The following is an 18862-nucleotide window of genomic DNA, read 5'->3' on the forward strand; positions in this document are numbered from 1 at the left end:
CTTGCCATTACGGCGGAACTAATCCGGCGACCCGGCGCTTTGACGCATTTAGTGCCAGGAAGGGAAAAGGGGGACCACAGAACGCGTCACACCCGGAAGTAGGGAGCCGGAAGTGGGGTTGGACAGGTTATCCCCAGGGGTGGGGCAGCGGAGGCCCAGGAGGAGGGGGAAAAAAGAAGGTGGAGGATCCTGGCCGCTAATCTGAATCGATACCGATTCTCTTAGACCTCAGAGACACAGAAAAGACAGAAGGGTGCCTCATCCCCTTTCCTCCTCTTCTCTCTCTCCTCAGCCTTAGCCATGGCGGAGGCAGGGGCCGGGCTGAGTGAGACCGTCACTGAGACAACGGTTACCGTGACAACCGAGCCCGTGAGAAAGGCTGGGGGCGGTGCTGTTTAGGGGTCTGGGAGATACCGGGAGGGAAGGGATAATGCTTTGGAGAGTTGCTGGATGGGCTGGGCCTGGGGAGGAAGTGAGTTTGGGAGAATCGCAGAGTATTAGGGATTTTTTGGTGTGTCAGAGTTGGTGCAGAAGGCTGGTCAAGTGACATGCAATAGAGTTAAGATGTAGGTGATACTGCTTGGGATGGTGGTGTCTGTAAATACTGAAAGACCGGGAACTTGGCGATTAATGAGCAAGGGATGTGCTGGGGGAAATGAAGGGTTGTGTGAGAAAGCATGGTTGGAAACTCGCTGTAGGGAAACTTGACACTAAGCATGCTTATCAATAAATATTTCTTGAAGGGATTATTGCAAACGGAAGCAGAGGGAATGAGGGAACAAGAAAAGGGAAATTATGGGAGTATTTTGAAAAATCAGAGATGTAGAGAAAAACAACATTTTTGCAAAAACATTGCTTTTAAAGGGAGATGTTCCTGTCGGGCTTAATAACCCTTTGATTAAGGGAGTTTAGAGTAATAGTTACTAGAGATGCCAGGATGCTGGAGAATAGGTGGATAACAGGTTGGGAGGGCTGGGCTTGAGGATGAGAGATGTGAGAACAGAGTCATTTCTTTAATCGGAAAAAGAATGGGGGTTCTGGGAAAAGAAAGGGAGATCAAAGTTTAGGCGTTGGTGATTGAGAAAATAATTTGCATATATTAACACCACCAAGGATAATTTGGGGAGGAAGACGGAGGAACAGCGAGGATTATATTTTCCTTTGAAGATTTGCTGGGACTTTCCCTAGGTTAGGAATTGTATCTTCTCTGTATACTAGTGGTTACTAAGAACAGAATTCCTCAAGGGACTCCTTGAGGTCAAAAACCTGTTCTGTTTTATCTTCTCCCAGCCTCAGCTCCTCTGTTGCTGTGTTTGTGATCCTGATTGAACTGGAGAAGGGAAGAAAGGAGGCCCCAGGGAGGAAGCGGGAAGAGTTAGTAGGAGGGGACTAGCTAGGTATGCCTATCCTTCTTAACCTTCCAGGAGAACCGGAGCCTAACTATCAAACTTCGGAAACGGAAGCCAGAGAAAAAGGTGGAATGGACGAGTGACACTGTGGACAATGAACACATGGGCCGCCGCTCATCAAAATGTGAGTAATTGTTGCCCCACAGTAACACTGGAGTCCTGGCTCCCCTCAGCATATCTTTTGTCTTCTGGCATTCACTGGCCTTCCCGAAGCCCCCAAATGCTCACAGTCCTGTGGCTGCCTTGGTGGTTCTCTGTTATCAAGGAGAGGAGGTTAAAGTTAGAGGGAAAGAGGTAGGGAGGGGCTTGAATTTCGATGTGCCAAGGCCTAAAGTCAAGAGGTATCTGAGGTGGGAGAAGAGGAGCTTTGGATTCCTGGCTGGAAAGGCAAGGTGGGTGGGTGACAGAGTCCCAGAGTGTAGGCCTGGGGAAGCTGGATCTGGAAGGTAGAAGGAGAAGGTGGTGGGAAATAGGAATTTTGACTGAGATCCAGTGGGAATGGAACTGACACTACATCTGAACCCTTCCTCCTTTTTCACTGGGCTCCTCCATCCAAATCCAGGCTGCTGTATTTATGAGAAACCTCGGGCCTTTGGCGAGAGCTCCACGGAGAGTGATGACGAGGAAGAGGAGGGCTGTGGTCATACACACTGTGTGCGGGGCCACCGCAAAGGACGGCGTCATGCAACCCCGGGACCAAGCCCCACCACCCCTCCCCAGCCTCCTGACCCCTCCCAGCCCCCTCCAGGGCCAATGCAGCACTAAATTCCTCGCTCCCCCACCATTCCTGTGTCTGTCTGGCCCTGAATGTATTCATGTGGCTACTCGGGGACTAAACCCACGATTTGATCCCTTCTCCAGCCCCCTCCTCCCCTCTCCTCTGCCTGATAGAGGGAAGAGGGAGAGGAAGGTGGACAGAGATCCTGGAATTCTGACTTGCTGCTATTCCAGAACCCAGGCTTCTGGGTTCCCCCAGCCCTCATTTCTCCTTACAATACCCAGCCTCCTCTCTCCAGGGATCTAGGCATCTTGATCCCAATCTTTTTCCTTTGTTCTCACTGCCAAACTGCCTGTCCTGGGATCCAGTTATCTTGGCCCCTTGCACTCTCTACTTGAGTTCCAAACAGCTAAATTGGGTTTCCAGCAGCCCCAGCTTTCACTGCCAGGGTCCTAGTCAGATTCCAGGCAATCTTGCTCCAGCTATGCTTGTTAATCCTGGCTTTAGAGCTCTTCCACTAATGTATTTATGTCATCCTAATTCTTAGTCGTTGCCTGTGGGATGTGAGGTCTTCTGTGAGACCTCAGGGCTCCTAGCCCTTTCCCTCCTCTCCTGCCCACTTCCCCCAAGCCCTTAAGAGGAGTTAGGAGAGAGGGAGGTCTTTGTCATTCTCACCTTTAATGAGAAATGGAAAAAACAAATGGGCATGTCCTCTCCTCACCGTTCTCATGTGACTAGGGTTTCTGACAAAACTGGCTCCAAGACTAGTCACTTAGAGCCCACTATCTCCTCAGCCTTTGGTCTTCCAACTTAGGAGACAGATCCAACCCGGCCCTGGGGGCCTGGGTCCCTGGGAGAGGATGGAAAAGGGAGGGAGCCAAGAGATGCAATCTCACCCCTTCCTTCCAAGGCCTTGATGTCTCTCCCAGCCCAGATGTCCAGCCCTCCCAGCCCTCCCCACCCCTTACTGGGATCTGGATATTGTTTTCCAGGCCTTTTCCTGTGCACGGTTGCAGAGATCAGTCAAATCCATACCACCACTGAGATCTCATTTATTGCCACAGATGCACAAAATAAATAACCCAACATCACAAAATGTGTTAAATACGGACCCATTTATACATATGGGGAAAGAAGTGAGGCTATATATACAAGGGCAAATTTGGGGTGCCTGGGCCATTCCCAGGTTGAGAAAAGGCGAGGTAGCACCATTGGTTCCGTGTTATGAGTATGTGCCATGCTCAGATGGAGCTGGCTGTGGGGCTGGTGGGGGAGCGGGTTGTTGGTTAAGATTCTTAACAGGAAATGGCTGTAAGCATGGAAGGTTGTCAGGGTGGAATAGAACTGTCCTGCCCCCGCATCTCCCAAAAAAAGAGAGCCCTAAGGCCCAGGCCAGAGTTAAGCCTCTTGTTTTAGGGGAGGAAGGTCTCCTTTGTCTTGAAGAGAAACCTTAGAGTGGAGGAGGCAGGGAAGCCCAAACCTCAGAGCTGTGGAGAGGGGACCGTGCTCTTCTTTGCCAGGAGGAGGGGCAGGGGTGGGATGTAAATATTTGACCAGCTGGCCCTCTGTGTATTAAAAATGGGCCATTTACCAGTACTGATGGGGCAGGACCTGTTCCCCAATCAAGCCTGGGAAATATAGAAGGGGAGGGATCCGTGGGGGGAAGTACTGAGATAACCGAGGGGGAGGAGCATCCCGAGATGGGGAGAAGGAGGTTCAGGGACTCCGCTTTGGGCATGGATGTGGAAACGAGGCCAGTTGAGGTCCTATTTGGAGAATATGGAGGGAGGTCCGGGGTGCTTCTCAATACACTTGACCAGTGGGCGCGGGCAGGATCCCTGGAATGAGTACGGATGTCCGTGCTCATTTGGGCCAGGCCAGGACGGGGATTGTGGGCTAGCTTCTCAGCCTTCCGCGGGCACGATGCGGAGCTGGGCGCGGGCGTCCTGGGTGCACAGCAGCGGGAAGACACGCTCCCCGAGGGGACCGGGTGCCTGGAAGGCGAAGAGCAAGTCGAGGGAGCGGCCGTCGTAGAAGGCCACGCGGCCCCGCTCCCAGTCCAAGTCCACGCGGATACGCCGCGGCGGGGGCCTGGCGCCGCCCAGCGGGGTGGGCTCCGGGGCGGTGAGCGCCCACAGCCGGCCGCCGCGGCCCTCCACGGCCCACACGGCGCCTGCGGGGCACAGCCCTACTCGGCCCTTGCGGCGCACCGACTCCCCGGCCGCTCCCAGGGCGTAGAGGCTCTCCCCGTCGTCCTCATCCTCTCCGGAAGAGTCTCCGCGGGATGCGGCGTCCGCGGTCTCCACCTCCCAGCAGTGGCGGCCAGCCCCAAAGCCTTGCGCGCCCAGCACCGCTGGAAGCTGATCGAAGCGCCCCGGGCCGTCGGGGGGCGCCGGTGTCCCCGGTGGGGCCAGTCGGACGCTGCGGCGGTCCTCAGAGACGAGCAGGTGGCGGTGTGCGGTGCCAGGATCCAAGGTCAGGTCGGCTGGAGAGAGGAAGGCACGAGAAGACCGTGTGAGATGGCCTTCTCAGGCGGAGGCGGGGTCGGACGCAAGAGGCTCACAACCGCGCTCTACAAAGGTGGCCGTAGGACCACCGAGGGTGAAGGCAAATGAAGAGTAGGCCTGGGCGACTCCCCGCTAGCGCTGATGGGCCGCTTCCTTCTGGAGAGTTGGGCCTGGAGAAGGACCCTGCCGGCCCAGGGCAGGGGCATAGCGCAGAGGTTCAAGGAGGGGTTGCCTGGGTTGTGGACTTGGGGAGAGTGAAGCTGGACTGACTTCTTGGGAGCCAGAAGACCGATACGTCAATCTGAAGCATCTGGGGCAGGGCGTGGGAGCTGGGTCCACAGGATGGGAAAGGTGGAGCTAAAGAGGAGGACTGATACCAGAAACCAGCACCCCAAGTGAGGGAGTGGGCAGAGGGAGGAATCCGAAGTATCCTGAGAAACCAGCCCACCACCCACGGGAATAGGTGGGAGTAGACAGGCCTAGTTCTATAGGGAGGGTGGGGCGGAGGAGAGAGAAGGCGGTGATAGCCAAGGGACCAGAAAGAATTAGTCCTTGACCTTGTGTGTATGAGGTGCTTTGAAGAAAGATTTCTGGACTAGGGGTACTAGAAGCCATCTGGTTTGGTGGGATGGTGGGTGTCCAACAGGGTGGAGCACCTTCTCTAGGCAGTTTAAAGAGGGGCAGAGGACAGCCGTGGGAGTGATGGAAGGAACTCCCCAGAAGCTGCAGAGAAGGCCCAGAGCCCCAGGGGCAAGGAGACATGCGAGTTCCAGGACACTTCTGGAAGGGAGTGATGAGAAGTGGTGGCAGCAGAGATTCTTCAGAAGCACCTGACCTCCAGGGGTCTGTTGTGTGAGTGTATGAACAGGAAAGGGGAGACTGGCTGGAACATGAGGGTTAAGGCTTGACCTTGTTATGGGTTAAATCGTGTTCTCCCCTCCCCTCAAAGATATGAAGTCCTCCCAAGACCTCAGAATTTGACTGTATTTGGAAAGAGAATCTTTATAAAGGTAATCAAGTTAAAATGAGGTCTTTAGGGTGGACTCTAATCCAATATAACCCATGTCCTTATAAAAAGGGAAAGTTTGGACCCAAGAAGTGTCTCTAGAGGAAAGACACAGGGAGAATGCCATCCACAGGCCAAGGAACACCTGAGGCTACCAGAAGCTAAGAGAGAAGTCCTGGAACAGATTCTCCCTTCCAGTGATCAGAAAGAACCAATGCTGTTGACACCTGACTTCTATTTCTAGAATCATGAGACACTAAATTTCTGTTAAGCCACTTAGTGTGAGATGCTTGGTTACGGCAGCCCTAGGAAATTAAGAGAGACATCAAAAAGGACTGGATCATATTTGAGAAAAGGGAACAAACTGAAAAGTCTCTCATTTAGTTCCCTCTCTTCTGCCCTCCTTACCCGTCAGTCTGTGAAGCATGTTTTTGACCACTGGGTAATCTTCAGGGAGCTCATCCTCTGAGTTAGATGCCTTGGGTGTCGGGGCATCAAACCTGGAGGGATGAGGGAGAAGGGTCAAGAAACTGGTAGACACCCTCTGCCCTCTGATGCCTGCACCCCTCCTCCACTCACATATCTGGGGCAGAAAAGGGTGAGGCCAACCCAGGAAACCTGTCTGGGAATGGGGACAAAGATGTGGTTCCTGTGACAAGGTGATGGATGTGGCCGCTGGTAGTGGAAAGGAAGAAACAGTAAAAATGGAACTCACCTTCTCCATGTCATCTTCATATCCTGGAGTGGACAGAAAAAACAGGTGTGAGGTCTGGGCTTCATCCTGAGGGGAGCTCCCCACCCTCAGGTGGCTGGGTCTGTTCTGGTGAGGGCCCTCTCCACATCTCAGAGTGATCTCCCATCTTTAGCCCCATGTGCTCCTTATTCCTCTCACTCTCCCCTTCTTGCATGACCTTTCCTTCCTGTCCATCACCACTTTCTCATCCCCCTAACTCCACCCCCCACCATCCGCCTCCCTCTCCCCAGGGCCACTCAATTCCCCTTCCCTAGGATCATCCCGGCCTTTTTCTGCCCCCAGAGTCCTCACCTTTCCCTGCTTCCTCCCCACCTCCCTTCTCTGTGTCAATAGCCCCTATCCTCATCCACCTTCCTGAGGGCATATCCCAGATAAACATCCAGCTTTATCCATCACAGAGACCAAACACATACCTAGAGTCCTTAGGCTAAGAGTTCGTTTCCCGAAGCCTTATAATAAAACCGCTTCCCCTCTTGCCATAAAAGCCCAGTGGCGTTTATTGGGCCTTTTGTTCTGTGTTCTCTGTACCCTGACCATGGAGGCAGCTGGACTTGGATATGTCCCAGAAGGCCCCGCCGACCTGCAGGGCACCCTGGGAGCCAGGAGAGGGCGTGGGATGCTCCCTCTCCAAATTCTAGGATTCCCTCTTTCGATTTCTCTGTCCAGTGGGGAAAACTGGGTCAGACCAGAGGGATGGTGAAGGGAAGAGAGGAAAGACAACTTGTCTAGTTGTGCCAATTATGCATAGACTAATTAGGTATATGTCGACTTCAAAGGGTGGAAACAAGACTCTAGACCGGCTGGGCGGCTGGCGAGAAGCCAGTAGGGAATCCGGGGCGCCTGGGGGTCGAGCAAGGGAACGGGGATGGTTGACCGCCAAGGAGTCAGAGGCCCAGGAGGGACGCGGGAGAGTGGGAGGGTGGGTGATCAGGGTGGGAAGTGGAGAGGAGCCAGGGGTCCCCAGGTTGTTCTCCCAGACCTTGCCTCCACCCGTGTCCGCCTCTGCCTGGGGCCCTGGGAGGAGCTGAGAACAACAATAACAAACAACACAGCAAGGTCTAGACCGGAGCGCGAGGACCTACCCCAGGATGCTGCAGGAAAGTTTGGACTTGCCTCTCTTCTTCCCTCCTTTTGACAGCCCCCCTCCTCTCCTCCACTCCCGCTTTTTCTCCGCCCTCCCTCCTGCTCCTCCTCCCCTGGGCGAGTTCCGATCTCCCTTACCAACCTCCCAGGCCCCCAGCTCGCTCCCGCCCCCGTCTGTTTCCTCCCCTTTCCTCCCCGCCGGGCCTCCTCCTCACGGGCGCCCAGTGGCGTCTTTCCCAGCTTCCCAGTTCGCGCGCTCTTCGCAGGGCCTCGGGGATCTCCCCGCGTTCTGTCTAGTGCCCCAGCCCCTTCTCTGCCTCCCTAACCCCTCCCCTCCAGCCCCTCTAACAAGAGCCGGGCATCCGTCCAGCCCCCTTGGCTCTGGGCACAGCGTCAACTCCTTCCCGCCGTGCGTCCCGGCACCTCTCAGTTGACAGCCGCCGCCCCCTCGTCCTCAGCTGGTCTCTTCCCAACTCCTTCTTTTGCCTAAACTTCCAGAAGGGCCCCGGGTCGGGAGTTGCTGTTCTCCCTAGCCGATCGCCCCTTCCGCGGACAGCTGCGGACTCGCGAAGCGCACCCCGCCTCACCTCTCCCTGCGGGTCCAGGCAGCCCATGGTAGGGATGCGCCCGCCTCGGCGTTTCCCCGCGCGGGCCCCGGGCTCGGCCAGCTTCTCCCGCAGCCCGCGGCTGATGCGCACCTCCACCGCCAGCCGCACGTTAGACCTCAGGCTGCGGCGGGGGCACGGCACGCCGCAGCACGGACAGGCGGTGGGGGGCGTCTCGGGGCCCGTCGCCGGCGGGGTCCCCCAGCTGCGGGCCAGGCACGCGCGGCAGAAGCTGTGCTCACACGCCAGGAGCACCGGGTCCTCGAAGGGGCCCCCACACAGCGGGCACGTCGCCAGCTGCTCCAGACGCTCCACCAGCCCCGGTCCCAGAAGCTCGGACGGCTCCATGGGGAGCCAGCGCCCGGGCGCCGTCCCCTCCGCGACCACCGCGACCGCCTTCCGGTGCGCAGATGGCGGTGCGCCTCGGCTGCTGGCTGCGTCTCTGCCCCACTCTCCGCCTCCCGCATTAACTTTCTGACGCTTTCCTGGGATCGCCTCCGTCTTCAACCAGTCTGTCTCCACCAATCTCCCCACCACATCAGGCTTTATAGGGAGGGAGGAGGCCCCTGCGGGAGGTAAACATCAGGCCTTGCGTAACACCCCATCTGGTTCTCCCGCTTCCCGGTAAGGTTCGGGGGAGGAGGGTGGAAAGGACACCTAGGTCTCGAGCCGAGCAGGTGGTCGCTAGGAGGCGCTCTGGGGGCAAGGTAGCAAAGTAGCAAGGTGTGGGGTGCGTAGCCCGTGTCACCACCACCCCACCTCCCTCAAGAGCCGGGATCTCACCTTCCCCCTGGCCTGCAGTGTGCAGGTGGGCAGGGTGCCCAGGCTCCCTTTTGGTATGTGTGCCCACATCGCCAGGGTATGAGTCATTCCAGGTGGCTGGCACACCTACATCTGGGGGGCTGGGGGCACTGAAGACAGATCTGGTTTGTGTGGCTTTGGCAGGCCTCTAAGCGCTGGCAAGTGGCTGTCATTCCAGGTGCCTCTCTCCATCTGCCTGCCTTACCTATTAAGGGCTTAAGGACACCAAAGCTTTGGGGTAAGGAGTGGGAAGCAGGCGCCCACACTCCTGCCTCAAGGAGTCCGGGTCGGTTCTCTCTGCTCTGCCTCCGGCTGGCTCCCAGGCCTCTCTTGTTTCTTCCTATATCTCTCTTGCTACTTGTTTCTGTCTCTTTTCCCTGTGTATGTTTTTATTTCCACTTTTCTCTCCTCTCCTTCTTTGGTGTGTACCCAAAGGTTATCTATTTTCACTCTTTTGGTCAACTGAGGCCCAGACAGCTGGCATTGTCAAGGTCACACAGGTGATGACCTGAAGTGAAGCCATACCCAGATCTTCTGATTTATGGCCTTGCTGTGACTCCACCCTGCCCCTCTTTAGTTTCAGATCCCTAGAGTCAGTTCAGTTCAGTCGCTCAGTCGTGTCCGACTCTTTGCGACCCCATGAATTGCAGCACACCAGGCCTCCCTGTCCATCACCAACTCCCGGAGTTCACTCAAACTTACGTGCATCGAGTCGGTGATGTCATCTCATCCTCTGTCGTCCCCTTTCCCTCCTGCCCCCGATCCCTCCCAGCATCAGAGTCTTTTCCAATAAGTCAACTCTTCGCATGGAACTCCCGTCTATATATATATTTTAATGTATTTATTTATTTATCTTTGCGCTGGGTCTTCGTTACTGCACACAGTCCATCTCTAGCTTCAGTGAGCAGGCTTCTCATTGCAGTGTCTTCTTTTGCTGTGGGGCCCAGGCTCTAGGCGCATGGGCCTCAGTAGTTGTGGCCTCTGGGCTCTAGAGCACAGTCTCAGTAGTTGTGGCACAGGAGGCTTAGTTGTCCCATGGCATGTGGAATCTTCCCAGACCAGGGATCAAACCTATGTCCCCTGCATTGACAGATGAATTCTTAATCACTGGACCACCAGGAAAGTCTTCTCTTCTACTTTCTGATTTTTTCTTTTTTTGGATTTTTCCTCATGCCCTGTTCCATTACCTCCAACTCTGTCTCTCTCCTCCTCCGTCCTCCTCTTCTCTCCTCATCTTAGTTCCTCTGCCTCTTTCATGCTAGGCCTTTCTGTCTGGGTACTCCTGGGGGGCTGTGAATAAGTAAACATTCAGATGTCTACAACTGCAATCACACACTGTTGCACAAACATGCGTGTGCACCCAGCAATGTCTAAATGCCCCCCAAATGCACAGCCCTAATAGGCAGATACCCTCATACAATGCAAAACAACACATATGCCACAAATGGTCTCATACACACTGTATCACAGGGATGGACACCCGGATTATTTAGGAACAGATAGACATACTGGAAGAAAACATGCAAAGACACTCTGTCATTAGTTTTATTGTCAACAAGAACAACAATACAACAACAGTAAGTCTTTATGGAGCAGAAGCAGGTTATTAGGCAACCCCTCCAGGCATCCTTCTCCCCCTTTACTTATCAGGGAGACACTCAAACACGACACTCTGATAAACAAAGTACACAAATGAACACACATACACTCATCTTGAAACAAATCTCCCAGCTCCCTGCTCATAAAATGCACAGCTACCCAAGCAAATGGCTACAGATATGACCAAAATCTATGTTGTGAAATGGACTTCCATGTTATGGTAGGAAGAATAATGATCCCCCCCAGAGATGCCCATGTTCTAATTCCTGTGAACATGTTACCTGTGGCATGGAACCTGTGAACATGTTACCTTACATGGCAGAGGGGAATTAAGCTTGCAGATGGAATTAAGGTTGCTAATCAGTTGAGTTTTAAGTAATAAGATTATTCTAGATTATCCAAGGTCCTTAAAAGTGGAGGACAGGGCCTTCCCTGGCAGTCCAGTGATTAAGACTCCACTTGCACTGCTGGGAATGCGGGTTGGATACCTGGTCAGGGAACTAAGAATTGGTATGCATTGTGATGTGGCCAAAAAAGGTGGAGGACAGAAGCAGAAGAGGACAACCTTCCTCTTTGGATTAAAGAGTCGTGAGAGTACTCAGCCTGACACTGCTTGCTTTGAAGGCTGAGGATGGGGAGCCATGAGCAAAGGAAGTAGGTGGCCGCTAGCAGCTGGAGAAGACAAGGAGATGGATTCCAGATGGAGTCCAGCACTCTGACACCCTGTAAGACCCATTTTAGGCTTCTGAACTACAGAACTATAAGATGACAAATGTGTGTTGTTTCACAGATTTCAAACAAAAGTTCATCATAATTTTTCTTTTAAATTTAACTAAATTAATTTACTTTTTGGTTGCACTCAGTCTTCGCTGCTGCGTGCCAGCTTTCTCTAGTTGCTGGTGAGCAGGGGTTACTCTCTTATTGTAGAGCATGGGCTCTAGACCACATGAGCGTCAGTGGTTCAGTAGTTTCACTGCCAGGAAATGTCTCACTTTTCAAGACTTTCTCCCTTCCTTGCTAGAATCCCCAACAACTCTACACTTGATCCTCTAATTCTCCCTTGGTTTATTCTATTTTCAGAGAAGCAGATGGGCAGAGCTGGTTTTTGGTGTGTTGGCTTGGGTTCCTCTAGTTGACCATGACTACATCCTGCCTCTTGGTTAGCACCACATCTTCTCATACAGGTGTCTCCTACATAACTCTTCCTACCCCTTTCCAACTCCACCCAGGATATCTGCTTGTGATGCTGCTGAATGTGGTAGTTAGCACCCATGCATGGCAATGGAGATGCTAGAGGTGGGAAGGCCTTGCATAATTCTCTCATTTCTTTTCCATCTCTTCCTTTTTTTTCTTCTTTTGTTTATTTTTCAGTCTATCTCTTCCCCATGTCAGTAAATCCCATCATTTTTTTTTATTATTGCTTTGCCAGGCAAAGGGAGACACACCAGCTTCTGCCTTGAAAAATTATGTATCTCCACCATTCCCATGTTATTAAAGAGCCTACAAGGCTTTAGGAGCCTTGGAGGGGAAGAGGCAGGTATGAAAAGGTGTTTGGGAGACTGATGACAAGCCAGCCATGGCTCCTGCCCTTAGAAGTATGATAAGGCAGGTAAAGTATATCCATCATCATCTGAAATCTGCCATTACTGAATCAGGGAGTGTGATGAAACAAATAAGGTATCTCCATCATTGATCAAGATCTGTTATTACCAAATTGTAAAGGTGTGCTGAAGGGAGAAGAGTGAGTGGAGGGTTTTGTTTACAGGTCAGAGAATGAGTGGAAACTATTTCAGGAAGGCTTCCTGGAGGAGGTGGCTTGTAAATGAAGGATGGGTTGGGTTGAATTGGAGAGAAATGAAAAAGCCTGAACAAAGCATGTGAAGCATCTTAGGGGAAAAAACTGAAAGTGGGAAAAGAGGCCCAGGGGTAAGGAGCACTGATGAAAGAAACCATTATTCTTTGTCAATTCCCACTCACAATACTCCTTCCCAAAGAGTTTCTTCAACCTCGATTGCTTCTAGAAATACTCTTTTTTTAGAGAAAAAAAAGGACTGCTGTTTACAGTGTGCTTTAACATGACTGATCCTAATAGAGCACGGCGGCTTTCCTATTCAATGGCTCCAAGAACTCTGGGTAAAACATCTTGTGAGGCTCAGGGCAGCCTCAGGAAGTATGAATTTAAGACTGACATCGAGGACAAAGATTCAGTTCAGTTCAGCCACTCAGTCGTGTCCGACTCTTTGCGACCCCATGAATTGCAGCACGCCGGTCAGATTAAATGAGAAATCTTGATGCTCAAAAATGTGACCAGGGTTATACAGGACTGTCATCCATATTGCCTGATCTCTTGTTCAGCCGTTTATCAGCTGTGGGGTTGAGAATCCAGATATTTTACAGTGACAACTCGTATTCCAGCATGGTAAGGGATTTGCCTGGGCTCAAACAGCGGGTGAGAGGCAGAAGTGGGAGTGAAATTCAGATGTCCCACCTCCGAATTCTATGCTCTTTCCCTTAAGCATTACTTCCTCCCTTCTGAGATTTTATTTTCCCTACCAGAAGCTTCCTTTATCCCTCTCCCTGTAAATCCATGCTTAAGGCTAACAGTTTCTCCCAGATGTTGCCTCTCCTTCAAGTTCATTCAGGATGCCTTTTTATTCTCTTTCCTTCTGATAACCCTCCATTAATATCACTGACATTTCTTAATCTGTCCTTTAAATTCCCCCTTAGACATTCACTAATCATTTTTCTCTTAGTGTCCCCTAGGCTTTAAGAGCTGCTTTCATTAAGCATCTGAGCTTTAAGAGCTGAGCATTCATTCATCCATTCATTTAATCATTCAGCAAATATTTATGAAGCAGTTGGGAGAAGGGAATGGCTACCCACTCTAGTACTCTTGCCTAGAGAATCCCATGGACAGAGGAGCCTGATGGGCTACAGTCCATGGGGTCACAAACAATCGTACATGACCGAGTGACTAACACAACATTCTATATGTCAAACACTGTTCTAGGAGTGAGGATACACTGGTGAACAAGCCAGCCATGGTCCGTATCCTCTGGCAATTTAGATCTTATTGGGAAAGACCAACAATAAGCAAGTAAACAAATAAATTAACAAGATAATTATAGATGTTGTAAGTTCTTTGGAGAATATAAAGTGGTTAATATAAGAGGAAATAACTGGAGGAGATGTGCACTGCTTTTAATAGGCTGTTAGAAAAACTTCTCTGAGGAGGTGACATTTAAGCTGAGCTCTGACTGATGAGAGGGAGCCAGAAGTAAAAAGTGAGGAGAGCTTTCTAGGCAGCGGGCACAGTAGGTGCAAAGGCCCTGCAGAAGGAAAGATCTTGATGAAGATGGCACACTATGAGGTGTGACAAGAATGGTATAAAGAGACACTGGAGAGATACTAAGAACCAAGCTGTGCAGGGCCTTAGGGGCCAGATTAGAAGCTGGGTTTGGTTCTACAAAGTGCAATGCCACTGAAGGGCATTAAGTGCGGGGAGGGGGGGGAGCGGTTTATAGGGTCCAATTTATGTATTTAGACATTCCCTTTGGCCTAGTCGTCTTTTCATTTCCTTTTTTAACTCTTGTCCTCCTTCAGTGTATTCAAGATCAGCATCTTGGAACTTCCCTGAATATCCAGTGGTTAGGACTCCGTGCTTTCACTGCAGTGGGTGTGGGTTTGATCCTTGGTAGGGGAAACAAGATGCCATGTGCTGCCTGGCACAACCAAAAAAAAAACCAACGAGCATCTCATTGAAGAATGAGTCTTCCAAATTAACAATGTATTAACCTGTGCAGTGCACCAAATGTAGCTAACTCGATTCTGATTGCTTCCTCTACTACAGAGATGTGTAGAACCTTAGAGTTGAAAGGTGGAGAAGGCAATGGCACCCCACTCCAGTACTCTTGCCTGGAAAATCCCATGGATGGAGGAGCCTGGTAGGCTGCAGTCCATGGTGTTGCAAAGAGTCGGACACGACTGAGCGACTTCACTCTCACTTTTCACTTTCATGCATTAGAGAAGGAAATGGCAACCCACTCCAGTGTTCTTGCCTGGAGAATCCCAGGGACGGGGGAGCCTGGTGGGCTGCCATCTATGAGGTCGCACAGAGTCGGACACGACTGACGCAACTTAGCAGCAGCAGCAGAGTTGAAAGGGGCCTGTCTTCAGGCAGCTTAGAGTCTGTGGGTGAGAGGAATACTGTCCAGTCACACAATGTACACAAACTGTGATATGAAGGGAAAGAACAGGGTGATGAGAACTGTACCAGGAAGGCCTCCGTGCAGACAGAGGAAACCTCTCTGGGTATTTTAAGCAAGGGATTTAATTCAGGGAACCAGTTGACAAGAAAATCGTTGAAAAACCTGGAGAATTAAGAGTCAAGAGGTCCTAACTGGGTGATTGACTTCAAGGTCAATCTCCAGAGATCAGAAATGCTGCAATCACTCCGCCAACTGGTCTACTGCTACGAACCTCTCATGTTTATTGGAGCTTGTCCACCTGACCATCTGTTACAGGAAAATGGCTTCCCCCTCACTTCTGCCTTTCAAATTTCATACAAATACATCTAATTGGCCAACCTTAATTCTGGGTCAGAACCCAGCTGCAAAAATTTCTGAGAAGTAGTTTTTTACTTCCCAACCAAATAGAATGGAAATAAAGTCAATCCACATATCTAGAGTTGCCAGGTAAAATATAAGCAAATTTGAATTTCAGATAAATGATGATTTTTTTTTAAGTATTTAAGTATCTTCCAAATATGTTTGGGGGCATATGTATACTAAAAAAAATTGATTCATTATTTATCTGAAATTCAGATTTCAAATAGGTGTCTTGTATTTGTACTTGCTAAATCTGGCAACTCTTTAAAGATCCAGCACAAAGACTGATAGCAGGCGGCTCTAGTTTAGATGAGAGGCTGAGGAAGTGCTCTCTGAGGAGGTGACATTTAAGAGGGTAACTGAGAGATGAATAAGAGATCATTAAGCACAGAATAGAGGGAAGGGTTTTCCAGGCAGAGGGAACGACTTGGCAAAGACTCTAAGGCAAGAGCAATTGAGGCTAATTTAAACAAAGCTGACCAGTGGTTAGAGCTCAGCACTTTTACTGTCAAGGATGTGGGTTTGATCTCTGGTCCAGGAGTTAAGATCCGGCAAGCTGCACAGCTCAGCCAAAAAATAAATAATAATAATAATAAATCCTAAAGAAACAAAACAAACCTGGTGCATGGGGAGCAGGGGAGTGAAGATGTTACAAGGTAGATAAAAACTTAGGCAAAGACCAACTGTGCAGAGTCTTAAGTTGTGAGCAGTAGATTAAGGCAAGAGTGGAATGGGAGAGACCCAAGGCCACTACATGCTTTTGACATCCCCTGGAGCTGTGCAAGATGGTCATTTGAAGAGCGAAAACTATTCCAGTACTTTAGGTGAGAGGTGATGATGGTTTCAGTTAGATGGTAGCCAGTGGACTGGGAGATGAACAGGCCAATTTGAAATATATTTTGTAGACAGAACTGAAGAAAGTGTTGGAGTGGTCATTGGAGGGTAAGGGAGGGGAAAATCAGGGGTGAACTCCTAGTTCCTGCAATGGGCAACTGGGTTGATACAAGAACTATTTAGGGAAATGGGAAAAGCTCTTAAGGAGCTGTGGGAGTTGCGATGGGATCACAGGAGAGGAAGAAATGCCCAAGTGATGAAATACCTTGTTTCAGTGGGACAACAGTTCACAGCCACTGCCTCTCTCTGCAGCGTGTCTCCTGACATCCACTTACTTGCCTACTCCATCTCCTCCACTCCCTGCCTTCTCCTCCAACATTTTCTCTCTCTTACTCTGTCTCTCTTTTTCTTTGTAGTCATCCTATTTCCTGGACAGAATCAGAGACTCAACCAGTGAGACGTGTGGAGTATAGGAAGCAAGAAATGAAAAGGTTTCTCATGAATCTGTGGGCCACAGTTTCCCAGTGGACTTGGCAAACCATTTAGCCTCACTTCCCTGGACCCAGAAAGGGATGAGACTGGGAAGAGTGAGAAGAACTTGGACTGAAGCAGCTAAGGAGGCATCATTCTCTAGAAAATGGAAAACTAACTGGTCTAAATCTCTCATTTTGTACATGTTTGAGGGGGAAGGAAACTGTGCTGTGTGGCATATGGGATCTTAGTTCCCTGACCAGGGATCGAACTGGTGTCCCCTGCTTGGAAGATGGATTCTTAACCACTAGACCGCTAGGGAAGTCTTAATCCCTCATTTTGAACTGAAAAATCTGAGACCTCTGCTCCTTCTGACTAAACTAGGTAAGAACCTACAGAGACTGAAGGAACACACACATCGCATTTGGAAACAGTGGGGTATTCAAGATTTGATTCAAGTCTTGTTCTTTTTGTGACTATAAAGCAGGAACAATCATACTTATCTCAAAAATTGTTTTAAGGATCAAAAGAAATAATTTATATTCATGTATTTAACAAAAGGCTATTAAGCACCTACTATGTGCCAGGTACTGGTGGGAGGTGGGGACTCAGCAGAGAATAAAGTAGACAGGAATCTGCCCCTATGGGAATTACATTCCAACGGGGACAACAGATACATACCAAATAAATAATGAAAAGTATGATAGGTATCATAAAACAACATAAAGCTTGGAAGGAAGATAGAGGTGTTAGATAGAGTGCATAGGGTTATAACTGTACTAAATAATACTCAAGCAAGGATTTGAAATGGATGAAAGAATGAGCCAATTGCTTATCTGGAGGGAGCATGGTCCAGACTGAGGGAAAATCAGGGGCAAAAGCCTATGATATGTGAGACATAGCATGAAGGCCATGTGGCTGGGGCAGACAGAGGAGTGGGGAGAGTGGTAGGTAGGTAGAGAGGTGATGGGCTGACTGTGTGTGGTCTTGAAGCCACTGTGAGGACTTTCTTTGGTACTGAGTGAGGTGAGCCTGGTAAGGAATGAAGGTGATGAGAAAGGGCTGACTTCTGGATGTGAGCTGATGGAGAGCTGATAAGGTTGCCACTGAGTTGCATTTGGGGTATGAGAGCAAAACAGGAGTCAGGAATCTCCAAGAGATTTGGCTCAAGCACCTTGGGAGGATGGAACTGCCCGGATGGAGGTAGAGAAGACCGTGAGGGGCCAGTTTGGGTGCAAAGTCAGGAGTTAAATGGTGAGCATGTGAAGCTGAGCTGCCTGTCAGATATTCAGTTGCTTCAGGGTGTTTTTGTTTTGTTCTGTTTTAATTTTTTATTTATGGCTGCACTGGGTCTCCGTTGCTGCACGGGCTTTCTCTACTTGTAGTGAGCAGTGGGAAGGGGGCGTGGGGAGGGGGCTACTCTTTGTTGTGGTGCACGGGCTTCTCATTGCAGTGGCTTCTCTCATTGCAGAGCACAGGCTCTAGGCGAGCGGCCTTCAGTAATTGGGTCACATGGGCCCAGCTGCCCCGTGGCATGTGGAATCTTCCCAAAACAGGGATCGAACCCATGTCCCCTGCGTTGGCAGGCGAACTCTCAACAACTTGACCACCAGGGACGTCCCCAGTTGCTTTGTGAACTGTGCAATGTCTGTAGAAATAATCAATCTATAGTAAAAATAGAAGAGAGTTTTTATTTGAGCCAGATTGAGGACTACAGCATGGGAAATACAGACTCAAAAGCGTGGATGACAAATGGCAGAGGCTTATAAAGGAAAAACCTCCAAGGTCACATAAGATATTTGTCAAGAACTAGGATTGAAGCTGGCAAGAAGGATTGGTTGGGGTCCAAAATGGTTGCATAGTTGCAAGGGGAGACCTTCAGACCACAAGGTTATACCTAACAGCTGCTAGCAGATACTGTTTTGAAAATGGCTGGTGTCCTTGACTTTGATACAGTTCAGACAATTCGGGTTCTCAGTAATGTAGGAACCTCTTTGAAACAACAGCCATATTGGCCACCTGGTTCTATTTTTGAATGCTTGAACCACAATTACTCCATGTTGTTTTTTAGATACATTCTTTTCTTTAATGGTTAAAGCAGATGCATGCTCTACAGGTTGTAAGACAGGGTGTTCTACTTAACATGAGCTCAAGCAAAATCATGCATAAGCCAGAATGACTTCCCCATACCTTAACAAGGCCCAGGTAAGCGTATGACATTATGAGCAGTGACAGCACCAAAAAGAATAGTTCATGGTTATATAGAAATTTATAATCTTCAAAGCTTCTTATTATTTTTATTTTTGAAATTTCACTAACCACTCCAGGGGCGTTCGTAACATTCAGCCACAGGGAAGAAACCAAGGCCCAAGCTTGCTTGCCCAAGGTCAAAGGCTGCAGAAGGCAGAGTCAGGGAGGGCTGGGTTCAAGTGCCTCTTCTCTCAACCTGACACCTGACTCCCAGGGGC

General features: G+C 50.2%; 2 protein-coding genes across 3 annotated transcripts; one reads left to right on the forward strand and one right to left on the reverse strand.

Moving 5' to 3' along the window:
- Positions 1-10: 10 nt before the first annotated feature.
- PPP1R11 (protein phosphatase 1 regulatory inhibitor subunit 11) lies at positions 11-3223 on the forward strand. Of its 2 annotated transcripts, none has more exons than XM_040250099.1 (3): positions 11-597; positions 1425-1533; positions 1972-3223. In XM_040250099.1, the coding sequence occupies exons 1-3, from the start codon at positions 586-588 to the stop codon at positions 2172-2174; spliced, it is 324 nt and encodes a 107-aa protein (XP_040106033.1). In that variant the 5' UTR covers positions 11-585; the 3' UTR covers positions 2175-3223. The 2 variants fall into 2 exon arrangements, with proteins under 2 accessions (XP_040106033.1, XP_040106032.1); XM_040250098.1 differs by having other exon boundaries at positions 11-369.
- Positions 3160-8913, reverse strand: RNF39 (ring finger protein 39). The gene is made up of 4 exons (XM_040250005.1): positions 8065-8913; positions 6356-6378; positions 6049-6140; positions 3160-4612 (listed from the first exon to the last, which is right to left on the reverse strand). Exons 1-4 carry the CDS (start codon positions 8428-8430, stop codon positions 4032-4034), a joined length of 1062 nt encoding a protein of 353 aa, XP_040105939.1. The 5' UTR covers positions 8431-8913; the 3' UTR covers positions 3160-4031.
- Between the last annotated feature and the right edge of the window lie 9949 nt (positions 8914-18862).

The sequence above is a fragment of the Oryx dammah genome, unplaced genomic scaffold (assembly GCF_014754425.2).
Source record: "Oryx dammah isolate SB20612 unplaced genomic scaffold, SCBI_Odam_1.1 HiC_scaffold_11, whole genome shotgun sequence".
Taxonomy (NCBI): Eukaryota; Metazoa; Chordata; class Mammalia; order Artiodactyla; family Bovidae; genus Oryx; species Oryx dammah.